Source organism: Platalea leucorodia, assembly GCF_965183815.1.
Source record: "Platalea leucorodia genome assembly, chromosome: 9".
NCBI classification, from domain to species: domain Eukaryota; kingdom Metazoa; phylum Chordata; class Aves; order Pelecaniformes; family Threskiornithidae; genus Platalea; species Platalea leucorodia.
The window spans coordinates 2,123,457-2,140,087 of NC_138831.1; the positions used below are offsets into that span (position 1 = coordinate 2,123,457).

The 16,631-nt window shown below is 55.5% G+C and overlaps 1 protein-coding gene across 1 annotated transcript; it reads right to left on the reverse strand.

The window, feature by feature from the left end:
* Positions 1–6,522: 6,522 nt before the first annotated feature.
* DNASE1L3 (deoxyribonuclease 1L3) lies at positions 6,523–14,118 on the reverse strand. Its single transcript, XM_082321039.1, has 9 exons — positions 14,085–14,118; positions 12,553–12,892; positions 10,786–10,874; positions 10,091–10,183; positions 9,701–9,813; positions 9,073–9,185; positions 8,543–8,700; positions 7,553–7,649; positions 6,523–7,292 (listed from the first exon to the last, which is right to left on the reverse strand). Exons 2-9 carry the CDS (start codon positions 12,682–12,684, stop codon positions 7,164–7,166), a joined length of 924 nt encoding a protein of 307 aa, XP_082177165.1. The 5' UTR covers positions 12,685–12,892; positions 14,085–14,118; the 3' UTR covers positions 6,523–7,163.
* Between the last annotated feature and the right edge of the window lie 2,513 nt (positions 14,119–16,631).

Sequence of the window (16,631 nt, forward strand, 5' to 3'; positions counted from 1 at the left end):
TCGGGCAGGGGAGAAGGTGATCCGTCCACAGCCTGGAGCAACGTCGTCTTCTCCGTCAGCATTTGCACGCCAGTAGAACAGCTCTCGTGCTATTTAGCACCCGGCGTATTCTTCTTGCAGCGTAACAAACCCTGGATGATGCTGTTGGGGATGCAGCACCGAGCGCCTGGCTGTATTACGGGGCTCAATCCCGTCCCCCGCGATGCCTGCGTTGCGGGGTGCTGGGGCGCCTGGGGACGGCAGGGCTGAGCGCGGGGCGCGCAGCAGAGCGGGGGCTGCGGTACGCCTTTGCTCTTCCCAGTAGCAGTGTGAGTAATTAGCTTTCATAAATTAAAGTTATATATATCTTTAAATCGTTTTAATAACTTAAATTGTTAAATCTAAATTATTTCGAATTTTAAATTAATCTTTGGTTTAAGTCTATAATATATGTATATCTTTAATATATTAAAGATAATTCAGTATACTTAATTTTTCCGGAGGTGCCGTGGCAGCAGGAGGCCTCCAGCCCGCGGCGGGCCGGGGGCGCGCGGAGCACCGCGGGTCTCCCTTCGCCCGCCGAGCAGCGCGGAGCTGCTCTGGCGCGCGTCGGGTGGGCCGGCAAGGCGGGCGGTGGGGCTGCTGCTTAGCCCGACTCCGCTTTCGGTCAGGTTATGCAAAGCCTGTAATTAGTTTTCCCTTTAATTGTCTGTGGAAAGCGAGATTGTGAAGTTTCCAATCCAGAACCTGCTTTTTTCTCTACTCAGTTTTAACTTCGAAATGTGTTTGGTTTAAACTGGTTTGATTTTATTTTCAATTTTTTTTTTACCTGACATTGCAATGCACTTGCAGTACAGACAGTGCACCTTTCTTACTAAAAAAAAAAAAAAAAATCACATTTAAAAGCCTGTCCAAAGCGGTTACATATAAACAGACATCACTTGGCAGAAACTGGGATGGAGTTGCATGGAACTGTTAATTCAGGGAATGGCACAATGCTTTTTTACACAGCGGCTTTTATTTGTTTGAAGAAAGATTCTTTCCAAAGCATTTTTATCACGACAAGTGGCTGTGTCGCTCTCTCCCACGGGCCAAATGAAACCAGTTGCCCAGTTTGGCCTCTGCTGGGTCAGGGGCAGCTCTGGACACGCTGGCACGTGGGGACGGGGTCTCGCAAAGCTGCCGTCAGCGTCCCCAAGCGTATATTCTGTGCTCTGGGCCAGCTGGCGCAGACAATCTTATTTTTCTTATACATTTTCCGTAGGTTATACGTCTCCTGTCCGCATCCAGAGTAGCAGAAAGGAGTGGCTGAGGTTTTGCGGCCAGCAGCGGCAGCGCGGGACGTGCCACCGGAGCACCCAGCCCCGCCGTATCGCTGCGGGCCGGGAGCAACCCTGCCTGGTACCCACACCCTTCCACATCAAACCCCCAACCCCTGTAAGCAAAGGTTTATCTTAAAAAATAGTTTTTCCCTGTGTCGCAGTAACTCGGAGACATTCCCATCCCCGTCCCGCGGCGAGGTGCCGCATCTCCACCCGAGCCGGAGAGGAAGCAGCGGGACGGGCTGGGTTTTACCTCCGCAGCCTGCGGCGCGCGGCAGGGCCCTCTCGCAGGCGGTGACCAAACCAGCCCTCGTGCGCGGGGCTGTTTCCCCAGGGCCTCCTGGGAAAACGCTTTTCAATGGCTTTTCAGAATTTCTCAGGCTCTCGGAGTTCATTTTCGTAGTTGTGAATTTACATTGCACGCTTAGAAAAAACATTGTTACTGAATCAGGCTGGATTTATAGCTCGTGTCGCTATTAATTTGACCAGAATTTAAAGCGCATTCTTTATATAACATGAACGAAAGGCTAATATATGTGATTTAAACAAAATATTTGATGGGCAAAATATGATTTAGCAGGACCTAGAGGTATGATGACAGTTCTTCCCTGTGATGAACTGCCTTTCTGCAGGACCTTGGTTCTGCAAACATTTACATCCGTGTGTAGCTGATGCCTGTGGATCCTTCAAGCCCCGTGGAGGAGCTGGCCTTGCTGGGAAGGTATTTCTTTCTGACAGTGATGTCCTGCCAGGGGATTTGGGGTGGGGGGGGTTGGGATTTTGCATCTGGCTTCACTGAAAAGGGCTGGGGTCAGGCCCCGCTCCCAAGTGAGACGCGCAGAAAGCGGTCACGTCTCCAATGCCAGCATTTGCACAGCTTTTCAGGGAAGGTTTCTGGTTCCTTTGCCGATACGGAAATTAGTTCCTATAAATCTGTCTCCGGACTAACAGAAAAGACCCTGCAAACACCGACAGCTGAGGTACTATATTTAAAATGACAGATGAAGTATTTAACGTTGTTTTTTGGACCGGCTAGAAAACCAGAGCCCATGGAGAGGGCGTTCGTAGCTTTGTGCCGGGCGACAGGGGCGGGGTGCTGTCGCTGAACCCTCGGGACGCTGGAGAGGAAGGTGGGCGACACCCGGCCGCGGGGTTGCGGGAGGAGCCCCCCACCCAGACGGCAGCTCCCCCCAGCACCCCAGAAAGGGGGTCGGCGGCGCCTGCCGCGGGTGGGCACGGCAAAGAGGGGGCGGTGGCACGGGTGCCAGAGTGGGGTCGTGTCCCAAAGCCAGGTACAGGCCACCAAAGGGCAGAAGCGGAGTCAGCGGGAGGCATCCCGAGGGGCGGGCGGGAAGGGCTGTGCTCGCTGCCGGAGCACGCAGCGGGGGTCCCGCGGGCGGGTGGGCCCGTGGCCTGCTCCTCCTGGGAGCCGCTGCCTGCAAGCGGGGCGGCCTGGGGATGGAGATGGCGGCCTGGGGATGGAGATGGTGGCCTGGGGATGGAGATGGTGGCCTGGGGATGGAGATGGCGGCCTGGGGATGGTGATGGTGGCCTGGGGATGGAGATGGCGGCCTGGGGATGGAGATGGCGGCCTGGGGATGGAGATGGCGGCCTGGGGATGGTGATGGTGGCCTGGGGATGGTGATGGTGGCCTGGGGATGGAGATGGCGGCCTGGGGATGGAGATGGCGGCCTGGGGATGGAGATGGCAGCCTGCGTCCCGGTGGGCGATGAATAAAAAGGCCCGGAGCCAAAACTCCGTGCTGCCTTGCGGCCGCAGAGCTCCGTTAGCGAGCGGGGGCGGGCGCGGCCGGCAGGGGGCGCCGAGGAGCAGCCGCGCGGCGGCGCGCGGCGCCCGGGAGCGGAGAAACAGAAAACGGCGGATTTTGTGTTTGCTTCGCTGTTGGAGCAAAGGCGGGGGAAGGCCGGCCGCCGGCCGCGCCTCCTGCTCCCCGCCTCCTCGGCTTGCTCGGCAGAGAGAACCCCCCCCCGGGGCCGCGGGAGGCTTGCAAACGGCTCCGCGGCCGCCTGGGCACGCTGCGGGCTCACGTTCAGCGGCTGCCGGCAGCACCCGGGCCTTCCCCGGGCAGCTCCCAGCCGCGCCTCCTGCAGCGGTGCCTGGGGTTGCTGTGCCCCAAGTGCAGGACCCGGCCCTGAGCCTTGTTGAACCTCGTACAGTTGGTCCGGCCCGTCGCTCCAGCCTGGCCAGGGCCCTCTGCAGAGCCTCCCTGCCCTCCCGCAGGTCAATGCTCCCACCAAACCTGGTGTCATCTGCAAACTGACTGAGGGTGCCCTCGATCCCCTCGTCCAGATCATCGATAATAGGAAAAACTCCTTCCCCCAAAGGGCTGTCAGGGCCTGGCCCAGGCTGCCCAGGGCAGGGGCTGAGTCCCCATCCCTGGGGGGATTTAAAAGCGGGGGAGATGTGGTGCTTGGGGAGATGGTTTGGTGGTGGGCTTGGCAGGGCTGGGTTAACGGTTGGACTCGATGATCTTAAGGGTCTTTTCCAACTTTAACAATTCTATGATTCTACCCCAGGGAGCCCCTGCTCCGTTCTTGGTCCTGTTCCACAGTGGCTGCTCCATCGGTGAGTGGCCAAGTCCAGCCTGGGGCACCGAGCTGCTCCCCGCGGTCCCGCCAGATGCCGAGGGAGCCGTGAAGCAGCCAGGCTTGGACCAGCTGCTGGTTTCAGCAGTCCCACGCTGGTAGGCTCTTTGATTTTTCTGCCTTTGATATTGCTATCATTGCTACCAGCGCTGCTGTGCGACAGCACGACACAGCCTTTCTCGGGGCCGCAGCTCCGTTGCTTGCTGCGCGTCTGTACGTGGCTGTACATTCGTACACGTGTACGTCTGTGTGTCCAGACACAGGATGCATACGGGACCCAGCCCAAACCCCATCAGTGGCGGCTTTGGTTCACCCATTGCCCACGTGGCAGGGAAGCAGCGGGAGCTTTGGAGGGTGTTCAGGCTTGAATTGCTCATGTTTGTGTGTATTTGCGCACAGTCAAACGTTCAGGAAAGCAAAGCAAATGTGGATGTAAACCCAGAGAGGCTGGGCTGCAGACGGGTATTGCCGTGCCAAAGGGCTTCAGAGCTGGGGACGCTTGCCCTGGTGCAGAGAGGGGACAGTCCCAGTCCTGCTGACCCCGTCCTTCCGTGCGTTTCGTTAAGCAGCACATCCCAGCATGTTCGTCTGACTGACGGTGGTTTATATATCATTTCTTGATATCATTTATTAACGTTCCCCTAGTGCCGCATGCTCAACGGCAGCGCACGCTGCGTTGGTCTGTGTTCGGGGATATACAGACCCCGAACGAACAAGCCAGGCAGGTCCCTGTGGGGCTTTGTACCAGCTCTCCTGTGCCCTCATTGCTGCCAGTACCTAAAAGGAGGTAACAGGAGGTACGCAGAGCCTTGCCCGGGGCCGAAGGGTCTCGCCCTGTGGCACAGGCAGAGAGGCGTCGGGGCGGTGGAGACCTCAGGTCTGCGGGAAGCGAGGATGCCTCCAGCATCCCGCATTGGCGAAGGGCTTCCCAAGGACCTGCACCCGAGGGATCGGGGGCTCTCAGCACGGTTTGTTCAGCTGGACCCTATCTGCTCTGTGTTCTCACTGGCCAGGGCTGCTGCGGGGGACACAGAGCTTTCAGCTTCTGAAGAGCCTCTTTGTTTCCCTCCCAGCCGTGATCTGAGAGCTGGCTTGCATGAGACAAAGTCTCTCCAGGCCATTTCGGATTCCCAGTGTAAAACTCCAGTTTGATCATAAATAAAGCTCAAGAAGCCTCATTCATCTAAAGAGACACTTTGTTCTGGCTGCAGAACACATCAAGGCTCCTGCAGGCTGGAACAACTGAAAAACCCCTTTGCAGTTGGGACGACTGGGTAATGATCCCACGGTGGGGAAAATCTAGAGAAGACATCAACTGTTAAACATTGTAGGATGTATTTACAATATTGTCTAATGAGTGTATGGAATATACACAGGAATATCTATAGAGACCAGCTGTGCTGGCTGTACGAGCTTTGGACACCTCCCAGCCCCTCTCAGACGTTATGAACCGAGCACAGATGCTGTCTGTCTGCTTTCGGCCCCACAAAAGCGCGCCCCAGCTCTCCGCCGAGGAGCACCATTCTGCATTAAGCTGTCTCTCCGCCGGCCGAACGCTCAGCCGCTCTGCAATAGAGACCGACAGCCGCTAACATCGTGCCGGCGGCCGCAGCCGCTGCAGCAGCGGCTCCCTGGCCAGGTCTCTCACCTCAGATGCTGGGTAAAGGATTAGATTCGATGTCACAAATAAGGACAAAGCCTTTTCAGTAAAACTTAGTCATATTTATGTATTTTTCACGATTGAATGTATCCATTATTGCTTTCCTGGAGTGTGATATATTCCTTTGTGCATTGCTTCTTTCTGAAAGCCGAAAGGGAGTAGGGACTTATGTAGGACTAAGATGTAAGGCTTAAATCTTAAATGATATTAAGAAATTATTTATAAACTGAAATCCAGACAGGATTTCAGCCTTCACATGGGCCATTGCTGCTGTCAGCCAAACAGTGGCATTTCTATAAAAATCCCAATGTAAATATTTGTTCTAAGTCAGGTTCTTTCTCTCCTTTTGCCTTGGCTGGAGTATAACCAAGGGCGCTTATGAAATTCTCTATCATTTCAAGAGTAATTGCTATTGAAAGCTGGGGGGTTGCTGTCTGCCCTGCATGCCTCCCCCTTGGGATAATCTCCTCTTGGTTTGGTTTCGTTCCTCAAATTCCTTCCCCCCAGACAGTGAGTTTTGCAAAGGCCAAACTGTTTTCCTCCCCTAAAAGCGTCCCTCGTTTGCTAGCCCTCCCTGCCCCGACAGCAGACAAACCGGGGCACGCTGGTGAAGGGAGGTGAATATTTGCCTCTGCTAACCCTTGGATTATTCCCACTTTTCAGATGCCATCTGTGTGAGATGGTTTGGTTTGCACTAAATACAGCCTGTGGGCTGAGCTGAGAAAACAGATCGCTGCACCACTACGTTAAATAATCGTCATTAAAGTCCCGTTCACTGGAGAACTTAAGGCTGCCATGGAGGTTTCTGGGGGGGAGATGCAGCTCGCTTCCACGCCAGGATGCTGAAATCAGATTTTAATTTAAGTTTTGCTCACGCCCTCGGTCGGCAGCACTGTCACCTGGGATCCGCAGGACTTCTCGCCCGCGGTTTGCAGGCAGGGTGACGGCAGCGGGCAGGGTGACGGCAGCGGGCAGGCACCCCCCGCGCTCTGCTCTGGCTGCTCCCCGCCTGGGTTAGTGCAGAAAAGGGGCTCTCGCTGCCCGTTCCTCTGTCTTGTCTTTCTGTCTTTCCCCAAGCCCTCGATGCTGTAAGCAGTTTCAAACCCAGACTGAGCAAATACTCTTCAGTTCAGCAACGTTTTACATCGCAAATGGCCAGGCACAGACCCGTGTCCCACCGGCCGCGGCTCTGAAGCATCCACAGGCAGGCACGATGCAGATACGTCCTTTTAATCCCTCCGCCCCTGCAGAGGAACGGCAGAGCTCCAGAGCCCGCGTGACCGCGTGGAGATCCCTGCCCTTCGGCCCTTACAGATAGGCGGATAAAAGTATTTTATCCTTGTGGTAGCTTTTTACATTTGGGATCAGTACGTACGTCTAGCGTGCTGCTTCTAGCTGATTTATTTTTGCGTACAATAAGGAAAATAACATGAGGTTTTAATTTGCCTTCTTACCCAAAATATTTGAAGTTTAACAAAATATTTGGGTTTTTTGTCTACTAAATATTGCACTTGCTGTGAGTATATTTACATTAGTCTTCTACAAGCTCTGTTGGCATCCGTGTATTTCCACGCCGGGTGAGACGACTCGGCATGCTCATGAGCTCGAGCGGCGGCTCTTTCTTGGTCTCCTCTTCTTTGTAAACTGCGATTTCAGCCAGTTGAAGAAGCCGCCTTTTTTTTCTAACTCAAACTCTACAGGGAAGTGGTCGCTCACCCCCAGCGCCTGCAAGACAACGGCACCGAGGGGCTGGGAGCCGGCCGCCCATGCTTTTTCCAAACCCTGCCCCGGGGGGTTTCACCGGGCGGCGGGGAGGTGGCTGTGGGGAGGTGGCTGTGGGGAGGTGCAGTGCGAGCATCGCATCACTTTGGGAGGATGAAACGGTTTTATGGACGAGACCGTGTTCAAAACAGCCTGGATAGCATTGGCTTTGCGTTCCCGTGTTAGCCCTTGCCCCGCTGCTGGAGAGGCCATGCTGTGCCTACCTGCTCCTCCGTCATCTGAAAGTCCTCCTGGAAATCAAAGATGTTGATGGAGTGTGGCGTGACGGCGTGGATGAGCTTCTGCCCACTGACCACGATCCTGCAAGGAGCAAGGGAACGGGGTGCTGTTATGGGGTACCCGACCAGAGGCAGCCGTGCTGCACCAAGCCAGTGGCCAGAGAGGTGGCCTTGCTGGAGTCACAGCTACGTGTGGTTTGTCCTTTCCCATGGGCTGCCTAAGAGATGCCAACACGTGCTTTCTGCTGCGTTTGGCTGATTGCTTTCCTTGGGAATGAGACACCTAAATACCTTGGTGCGTGTTGGTTAAATGACTTGTACCTAAACCCACCCCAACAGCACTGCAAAGTTCAAAGCCGTGCTTTGGATGCCAAAATCGTAGGACACCAATGACTGGAGTCTCAGTGAAGTCCCGCTTTGATCCAGAAGCTCGTTCTGCAAGAGGTTTAAGTCTTGACTTACTCTGGGCTCTAATAAGCTGTTGTATTTATTGTCCCTGCTGAGGGAGCTGCAGGCGGCAGCAGGACTCGCCACGTGCCCGGGGAAGGCGAGGCGTCCCACCTCCCGAGCAGAACTGGATTCTGCATTTGTCCGTCCAAATTACGAATGCAACAGCAAAACCCATGGTGCAAAGCGGGCACGGAGGAGGCAGCAGCGCCTTCTGCCCGGGTGCCTGCAGGGCTCTGCAGATGAGAGGAGCTGCGTAATTGCCTGTCCTGTATCTCCGCCTCGGCCACAGCAATGGCTGGTTCTTGCATGAAATCTTGCCCTTTCTGCAAAACTGCTTGCCAACAAGCCTGCAAAGTTCTTTGTGCTGTGGACCAGAAGTATTCACATCTCATTTTCCCCCGGACACTGTTTTATCTTTGAAGGCCTCATGCACATTTGCTTCATCTGACAGTCACTGGCACCTTTCCATATATTTTTTTCTCAGAAAGTCATAAACAGGGAACGGCTTGGCCGTGACCCCTTTACCTGTCATACGGGCAGCTTGTGCTTCTCTTCACCGTCGTGTCATTTCTGTCGCCGATTAGCCAGACAAATTCAGAGTCAGTCCTCAGCCGGATGTTCTTCCACTGCTTTTGGGGAACGTAGCTACATCCAGCATTGAAGTCCCCCATGAAGATGAAATTCTGGAAAGTAGGAGAGTTTTCAAAAGTAATCGTGAGGACAGCTCTTCAAAAGAAGACCGGCAAGGACTTTTAGGGTCGATAGATGCTCCCAGTAGCCCATACAGCTCAAACAGCGAGCGCTCATTGAGTGCAGTGGGACTTCTCCTTTCTGCTGGGCGCACCACCAAGGCCTGCTGATAAACAGCAGTTTTATCAGGAGAGCAAATTTACTGATTAAAATGCGGAGAACTCTATGAAAATACATCAAAGAAATACTCAAAATCTGGGGCTTGTTATCGACGGTTTTAAGGTTATCAGGCTGTGAATAGCGACTAGCGCGCCAGGTGACTTGGTACCAAAGCCGCTGTTAGTAACGTAGATGTGTCAACTAACCTCGGTTTTCCAGCGCTGTTTTACGTCTAAATACACATCATAGAGCTCATCGATCTCCCGTACTGCTGTCTCCGGCGTGGTGTGCAGAGGGATTATAGCAAACTCTTTGACAGCTTAAAAACAAGGCAAAAGAACAGGAAGAAATGTAATGGTTAAACACAGACCGGATCACAAAGAAACAGAGATTGACCTGGAAGCAAGAAGGTTTTTCTGAAGAAGAAACAGCTTCTGTTCTGGCTGTGGATCGGAGGCGTTTGCTGTGTAATTGCGCAGTGCTCCCCATCCGCTGCCCCGCCGATGCTGAGCTGCGACACGGCGAGGTGCTGCGTCAGGGCAAGGCAAACCCTGCTCCGACACCCGCGGCTCCTGGGGCCGCGCCAGCGGCACGGAGCACATCCACTAAACCACCGCCCGCGGCGGCGGCAGAGGCTTTCCCGGGGCTGCCGGCCGCGGGGCTGCGGCGTGCGCGGAGCTGCGGGCGATGCCAGAGGCAGCAGCCCCGAAGGCAAATGCTGCTCTTGTAAGGAAACGAAGCGTGGGGTCAGGATGCGGCCCCGGCACCAGCCAGCACCATCTTTCTCCATAAGACTCGCCAGTGGGAGAACAATTTGTTTCTGAAACATCTCACCGGTTTTTGGAGACCGGAACCAGACGGCAAAGGGCTCTCTGGAGAAGGCGTCCTCGTCCCCAGGCTGGGTGTCAGGGTACTGGTAGGTTTGTTTCACCGATACCAGATGTTGCCTGCAGCAGAATAAAGAGGGCAGGGGATGTCACACTCGTGGCTCGCCGGGATGTGTTGAACGCTGACTCCGTGCTCTGACCTGGACCCCAGGCCGTGCTCTGGGACGGACACAGCCGGGCTGGTGGCTGCGCCTGGGACGATCCCCAGCCAGCCCGTCCCACCCGCACAGCCTGCCCCTCTCCAGCTCCCTCGGAGCAAAGCCATCACCACCATCGCTGCGGCGTGCGTCGCGGGAGGGCAGAGTAAGGGGCCCGCTGGCGAGGGGAGCGCGCTCACCTGTAGATGAAGGCGTACTGCTCCTTGTAGCTCTTCCTTCCCAGCCGCTCGCTGACCACGCAGTCGTATTCCTCCTTCGGCCCCTTCAGCTGACTGGAAGGAAAGTGGCGGTCCTGAGTTTACTTCTGCATTCACAAGGGGCTGAGGAGGAGATAATTTTGCCTGTGCCCGAGGGTGTGGGACGTTGCCTGCCTGACCTCGGAGCCAATAAACCCTCTGGGAGCCTGTGCTCCATCGCCGGCCCTTTCACTCTGCCCCCTCCCTGCTCCTTGCAGCCTCTGTCTCTCTCTCAGCTGGGTCTGGGGTCTGGCCAGGCGCACGCTGCTCTGTCCCCGGACCGTCGGGCCAGGCAGGCAGTCCCCAACCCAAAGCAAGTCCCAACCCTGCAGAAGGGCAGCTGCCCCGCCGCAGCCTGGTGCTAGCCTGTCCCTCCCTTCTGTTTTCCTTTAAGAATTAAGCTTTAACAAGTTGAATCTAACTTGGTTATATTGATTTAAAAATACGTGTCCTGCAGTGATCTGGAGCTGGCTTTGCTCCTGGCCTTTGGCGAGGCTGCCAGAGCCTGGTCCTTCCCCGACGGCTGGGACAGAGCCCAGACCCCGAGCTTTCGCCCCGGTAAGGCGGCGCTGAGCCGAGCACGGGCTCTTACTAAGCACCTCTCCCAGTGTTTGCCTCCCTGCCCGTGGCCACCCTACCTGGTGAGCTTCTCCACCAGGAGAGGACAAACCCGGTTCTTGTTGTCCTTTATCTCCATCAGCAGCATGATGTCACAGCGAGAAATGATCTGCAAGGGGAAGGAGCAGAAGCAAGTTTGCACGCGGTGGGTTTTGAAGGATTAGGAAGAGGTCAGAAAGAAGCGGTTACTGGTGCGGAGGAAGTCCTTTGTGGAAGAAGCGGTGCCCAGCCCGGGGTCGTGGGAGGAGGGCAGCGGCCAGAGCAAAGCCCTTCTGCTTTCAGAGCTGCCTCGCACCCGCACGGGAGCTGGGAGAGGGAACTCGAGAGCAGAGCGGTTTCGTGTTTGTTAAAAAACTTCTGCGCCTGCCCTGAGGAGGAACCGTGGAGGGGAAGGGGCAGCGAGAGCCGCTGCTGCCAGCCCGCTCTCCCCCCACCTACGCTCGGTCGCGCTTTTCTCTCCTCCCTGCCCCTCGCCGCGTAGGTTCTCGTCTGCTTCGGACCGGTGCTGCGCACAAGCATCCCAACTCACTGGGTGCCCAGATGGATGTGGCAGGAGGATTTGGGGGCATGGAGGAGAGCCTGTTTGCATCTAGCATCAATCCACTGCAACGGTTTCCATCCTTTTTCTGGTGCACGTACCACTAAGGTCCTATCACTATGCCATGCCTTCCAGAAGCTATGTGTGCTGTCAGCATGTGCCTGTCCCCGTCATCCCTTGCAGACCCCTCTGAAGTAGCACATAGAGCCCAAAGCGACCCCTGGTCTGAAAACAGGGTCCCGGCAGCGGTGGGCTGCCGCACCGCAGAGGAGCCGCAGGGTGCTGGGGAGCGGGGGAGGCTGCCCCAGCCGGGCTCGGCTCCCGCGGCCGCTGCTGGGATTCCCTGCGGGAAAGCCCGGCTCACCCCACAGCCCGGCACGCTCAGGGGCTTCCTTCTGCCCCCGGTTTTGTTGCTCTTTGAACTTTGCGGGTGATATTTGTGGAAAAAAGCCCCTTTTTGCCCCCTGAAACTTGTAAGAAATTAATACAGTGACCATAATTTAGTATATAGTGACCATAGTGCTGACAGTATAGGAAGAAGGATCCAGAAACGCAGACCTCAGCAAACCCCTCTCCTCCAGCTGTTTGGAAGGGAAGGATTAAAGCCCAGCTGAAGGGCGGCGTTCCTCGCTGCCGCCGCTCGGCACGGGCAGCCATCCCGCTGCCGCCGACCACCGCATCCTCCGTTCCCGCGGCGTCTCGGAGGGGACTTGCAAAAGCCCTCAGTCCAAAACACGGTTCTTTTAAAAAGCTGAGTTATCTTCAGCTGCTGCAGAGGAAGCCTGATGGTGAGGGTCTATTTACATAAATTAGTAATCAGGCTTTTCAGTTTTGTACCACGCTCTCATATGCTACTCTCTGCTGTCCTGAGAATACGTTTAATTAGACAAGAATATTTCAAAATAATTAGCACGTAAGCAAGGTAAATAATGTATCACAAAACAAAGCTCTGTGGATTCAAAATGAAAAGTATTTTTACTGTGCACAGAGGTTTTCCTCCTTTCCTAACCCCATTTCCAAAGGAAACAGCAAATGTTGTTTCTGTTGTGTTCCCATGCAGGCTAAAATAACAGCAAACACCCTACTCAAGCACAGGCTGATTTTTACTTTAGGATCATAAAACGATTTAAATTATTAACTCTTTTTTTTTTTTACTTGAAATTCGACTATGAAAAATAAGTAAAGTGCAAGATTATGTAGAAATCCTCGGGCAGCTCGATGTCTGTCTCATCCAGGCAAACTCACGTACCTTTACCACGGCATCGACGACTTCAGGTCTGGCTATTTTTGTTTCTCCGAAAGACCTCACATTGAAGGAGCAGATTTTTAAGCTCAGAGATGGGTTGAAATTGAAGAGCGAAAGCAAGATGAAGAGCAACATCTTCAGGGACTTGGACAAAATGAGTCGCTGCGAGTGTGACTATAAATATATATGTGTGTGTGTGTGTTTGGGCATCCGTCGCTCTGCGGCCAGCTGGGAGGTCGAACGGAGCAGTCAGCTGGGTCGATCACGAACACGAACAGGAATCGCCGTTTCCTCCTTTCCCTCACTTCCATCTCCCCGCACGAAGCGTGGAGAGTTTGAACTTCTGCCTTGGGGGAAAACCAGCTTTTCTGAGCCAACCTCTCCGTCCTGGAGGAGCAACTGCTCCGCCAGACCCCAGCACCCCTCCCCACAGGGAGGCACCCGCTGTGGGATGCCTGCCATGCCTGGGCACCAGCCGGGACCGCCCCGGGCAGTGCCGGGCCAGGACCAGGCTCCCTGGGCCACCCCAGGCAAGAGGTCAAGAGCCTGCAGGACCAGGAGGTGGATGGGGCCGATGGTGAAAGGGTCTGGGAAGCAGTGGCGGGGAGAGAGGGGTTCCTGGAGGGCACTGGTGGTGGGCACGAGAAGCCCCAGTGAAAGGCAATGGTGGTGGGACACCCTGGACACGGAGGTTTTGACCGTGTCCCTGTTTTGCTCTGCTTTTGCCTTGGTCAGAAAGTCACGCCGTGAGAAAGCGATAAACCGCCCAGCGCCCCAGGCCACACGCTTTTATCTGCTTCTCCCTTTGCCCGGAGCTGTGCTGTGCCCTGCCGTGGGACAGTTAGTGCAGGATGGCCACGTTCATTTGTCCTCAGCCAGAGATGCATTTGTCAGCCCCCGATCGGGTATCATGGTGGGAGGTACAACAAGAAGTCAGGCTAAATGGCATCTTCAGCTGTCTTGGATTTTTCTCCCTGTGCTTACAGGGGGATTTCCCAACCCCTCTCCTTTTCCTGAGAACAGCCACGGAGGCTGCTTGCACCCTGCTGCCCTGCCTGCACGGCCACCCGTGCAGATCCCGATCCAGAAGCACCAGTGCATGGCTCCCGACCCCGTCTAAATCAATCCGACAGGATCAGATGGAGCTGGCACAAAGCACAGCGCATGGGGGGCTCCCAAAAATGCAGCACGACAGACCACAGCGAGACCCCAGCCTTGCTGGGGGAGGCGGCTGCGGCTCTCCAGGGTGCGTGCTGCGAGCGTGGGAACGGGCACCACAAACCCATTTTGGCTAGACGGGGATTTGGAGCAGTTGCTGCTAGCAAGGGGCATGCTGCCCTGCTGCCCTGGGGCTTGCTAATGAACACAGATATTTGGGGAGCAGGCGTGTGGTCCTCCAAAATAACAGGGGTTGTATGGTGCTTTCTCCCCGCTGGGTCTCTAATGAGCCCACCTCGGGCAGGACAGGCTCGGGGGAAACCGATAAAGAGGGAGGGAAAGCAACAGCTTTAGGGGTTGTAAATCTCCCGCCTGACCCTGCTAGAAGTGTAGCGTGAGCCAAGGGCTTGCGACGGCGGCTGCAGCCTCAGCGTCAGAGTCATCAAAACCTGGAGCTCCCCCAAAACCAGGCTCGCTTTGGCTACTCTGGCATCAAAAAGCAAACGTTTGTTGGGGTGCCTATGAGGGCTTTAACCCTGAACCGCAGGGACCCGCCTTCGGCGATGCCGTGTTTGTCCCCAGCACGGCTCGCTTATCAGTCTCCCCTTTCCCCTCCACCCCAGGCGTTATCAGCAGGACGGGCAGAGCCACCCCCGCAGGGACAGCAGCGAGGTGACCTGCAGGAGGGACGCGGGGAGCTCATACTCCTTTCTGCACCACTTTATCTCTCTGTTTACTGCACTTTCTGTGCATGTACTCTTTGCTCCTTATCAGGCCATAAAACCTGATTGACACCGGCTCGCGAACCCTGCCAGTTCAGGGCTGTCCTGGTCTTGCACAAGAGGGGTGAAGCCGCTGGTGAAACCAATGTGGGCTGGGTTTTTGCCCCTACTCGGAGTGATGCTGGGTGACGGACGCCAGCTCCAGCTGAGCAGCACCTGCGGGACGTTCCCTAATAAAGCCCCTCCTCAGCCCTCCCTGCTCTCAGGGGAGAAGAGGCAGCGATAAGGCTGCAGGCAATGCGAAGCCGCCTTGGGCAAGAGCTTAGAGCAGTGAGTAGGTGCTGCCCAGGCCCTGCCTGCTCCTCCCGGGCATCCTGCAGCACAGCTTTGCTGACAGCCCGCGCTGGGCTTCCTTCAGCCGCAGCCCTGGCCGCCTCGCGGGGCACCCGCGGCTTTGTTTTTGCTGGCAGAGGCGACTGAGAGGCTCTCCGACATTTCCTGCGCCTCTCTGGGAGGGCTGCGGGGAGAGACCGCGGGCGAGCCCACATCCCCTTCTGCTCTGGCGGAGGAAGCCCGTTCGGGGCCCGAAGGGCAGCGTGACGCACGGGGTGCTCCCGGCGGGAGCACTTGTGGGGCACGAGGTCGCCCTGGGGCTTTGCTCGGCACCTGAAAATAACACTGAGGCTTTATTTCTCCTCCCGTGGGCAAAATGTGGTGTCCGTGTGCTGGTCGGGGGTTTAGCACTGCTGGGGACGCCCCGGCCCGTCAGGGTGTCCCTGCTGCCCCGTTCGGCACCCCCATAAGCCTGTCCCCCCAAAGGGGAGCCCGCGGCTCTGGGGGAGCGCGGGCAGAGGGTGCTGCTGGGGTGCGGGGACCCGCACCGCCGGGCCGGTGCTCCCCAGGTGCCACCACAGCTCTGTTTCCCCGACGAGGGGCCCATGCGCTCCCCTTCCCATGTGCCAGGCTTTAAGGTGGTGGGTGTTTCTTCATTTTTATCATTTTTACCCAAATTGCAGCTCTGTCAACATCCGCCGCGGCAAGGGGAGGTCTGCGGGAGAAGCGGGAAGAGCCAGCCCCGAAGTCACCAACGTCACCGTAGAAGTAGGTTCCTTTGGGCTGATGAAATGACCTTTGGGCTACTGAAATGACCTTTGGGCTGATGAAATGACCTTTGGGCTCTCAGTGACATTATCACAACCATCTGGCAGCGTATTTTATCGCAGTCTCCTGGAATTTCAAGTTAATAAGTAGCAAAGCGCTCGGGCCGCTCTGGATTGCTAAAGTTCACAGCTGGGCTGCAGGTCGAATGTGGTCATTTGGGAAGTGGCTTCGGTGTCAATCTGATGGCAATAAGTGTCCTGGCGTGACCCCCTGGAAATCCAGTGCAACTGAGGGTAAAAATATGTGGTGTGCAAGATACACGGTATGTTTTGAATCAATAGGGTCTTCTTCGATACTTAATCTTTATTTATAATTCTGGAAAGTACATGTTCTACTTAATAAATTACTGTCAGGAAAATAATTCCTTTGCTGGTACAGGACTCTGATAAGGTTTTCTTTTTCAACTTAATATGTCAGTATTGTTGAAGTAGTGGTTTAAAGCGTGAAAGCCTGCCCGCTAAAGCAGTTCAAGGAAAAATGCCTCGTGTTTTCAGTTTCTTGAACAAGGCCACTTAGCTGAGACGTGGCAGAGCGCACGGTAATCTGAAATAAAGGCTGTGACGCATGGCGATTAGGCAAGGCTTTGAAGTTGCCCCTCTGCAAAGGTACTGCGGCCACCAAATAAGGAGGGGTTTGTGACAATAAGTACACCCTTATTGTTAGCAGTTAAAAATGTAATTAAAATGTGGGTAATATATGCATTGACTTTGAGCAGAGTTAAGAAAGTATTATTTAAAGCTGTTAACAGGCAAGTAGGTCTTGCTTTATAACGTTTTAAAAGTCAGGAGCATTCGTTTGTCCCAGGTTGTGCAATGCAGCTGCTGAGGAGCGATGGGGCGGCTGCCCCGAGCAGTGCCGGAGGCGTTATTTACCCCTCCCTGCGAGCTGCCCTTTGCAAACGGGGTGAGCTGGGATCTCATCCCTCTCCTGGGGGTTGAATTTTGGCAGCTCTATGTCATCAAAGTTGCCCTCTCACGGCGAGGCGTTGCTCAACAGCAGGTCCCACGGGTGGGCTGTGGGGCCACGCCGGGACGGTGGGAC

Coding starts and splice junctions, on each gene's coding strand:
- DNASE1L3 (XM_082321039.1), bottom strand. CDS start 12,684: ATGTTGCTCTTCATCTTGCTTTCGCTCTTCAATTTCAACCCATCTCTG. Junction 10,875..12,552: donor TCGTCGATGCCGTGGTAAAG/GTACGTGAGTTT, acceptor TTCCCCTTGCAG/ATCATTTCTCGCTGTGACAT. Junction 7,650..8,542: donor ACAAGCTGCCCGTATGACAG/GTAAAGGGGTCA, acceptor TGCTCCTTGCAG/GATCGTGGTCAGTGGGCAGA.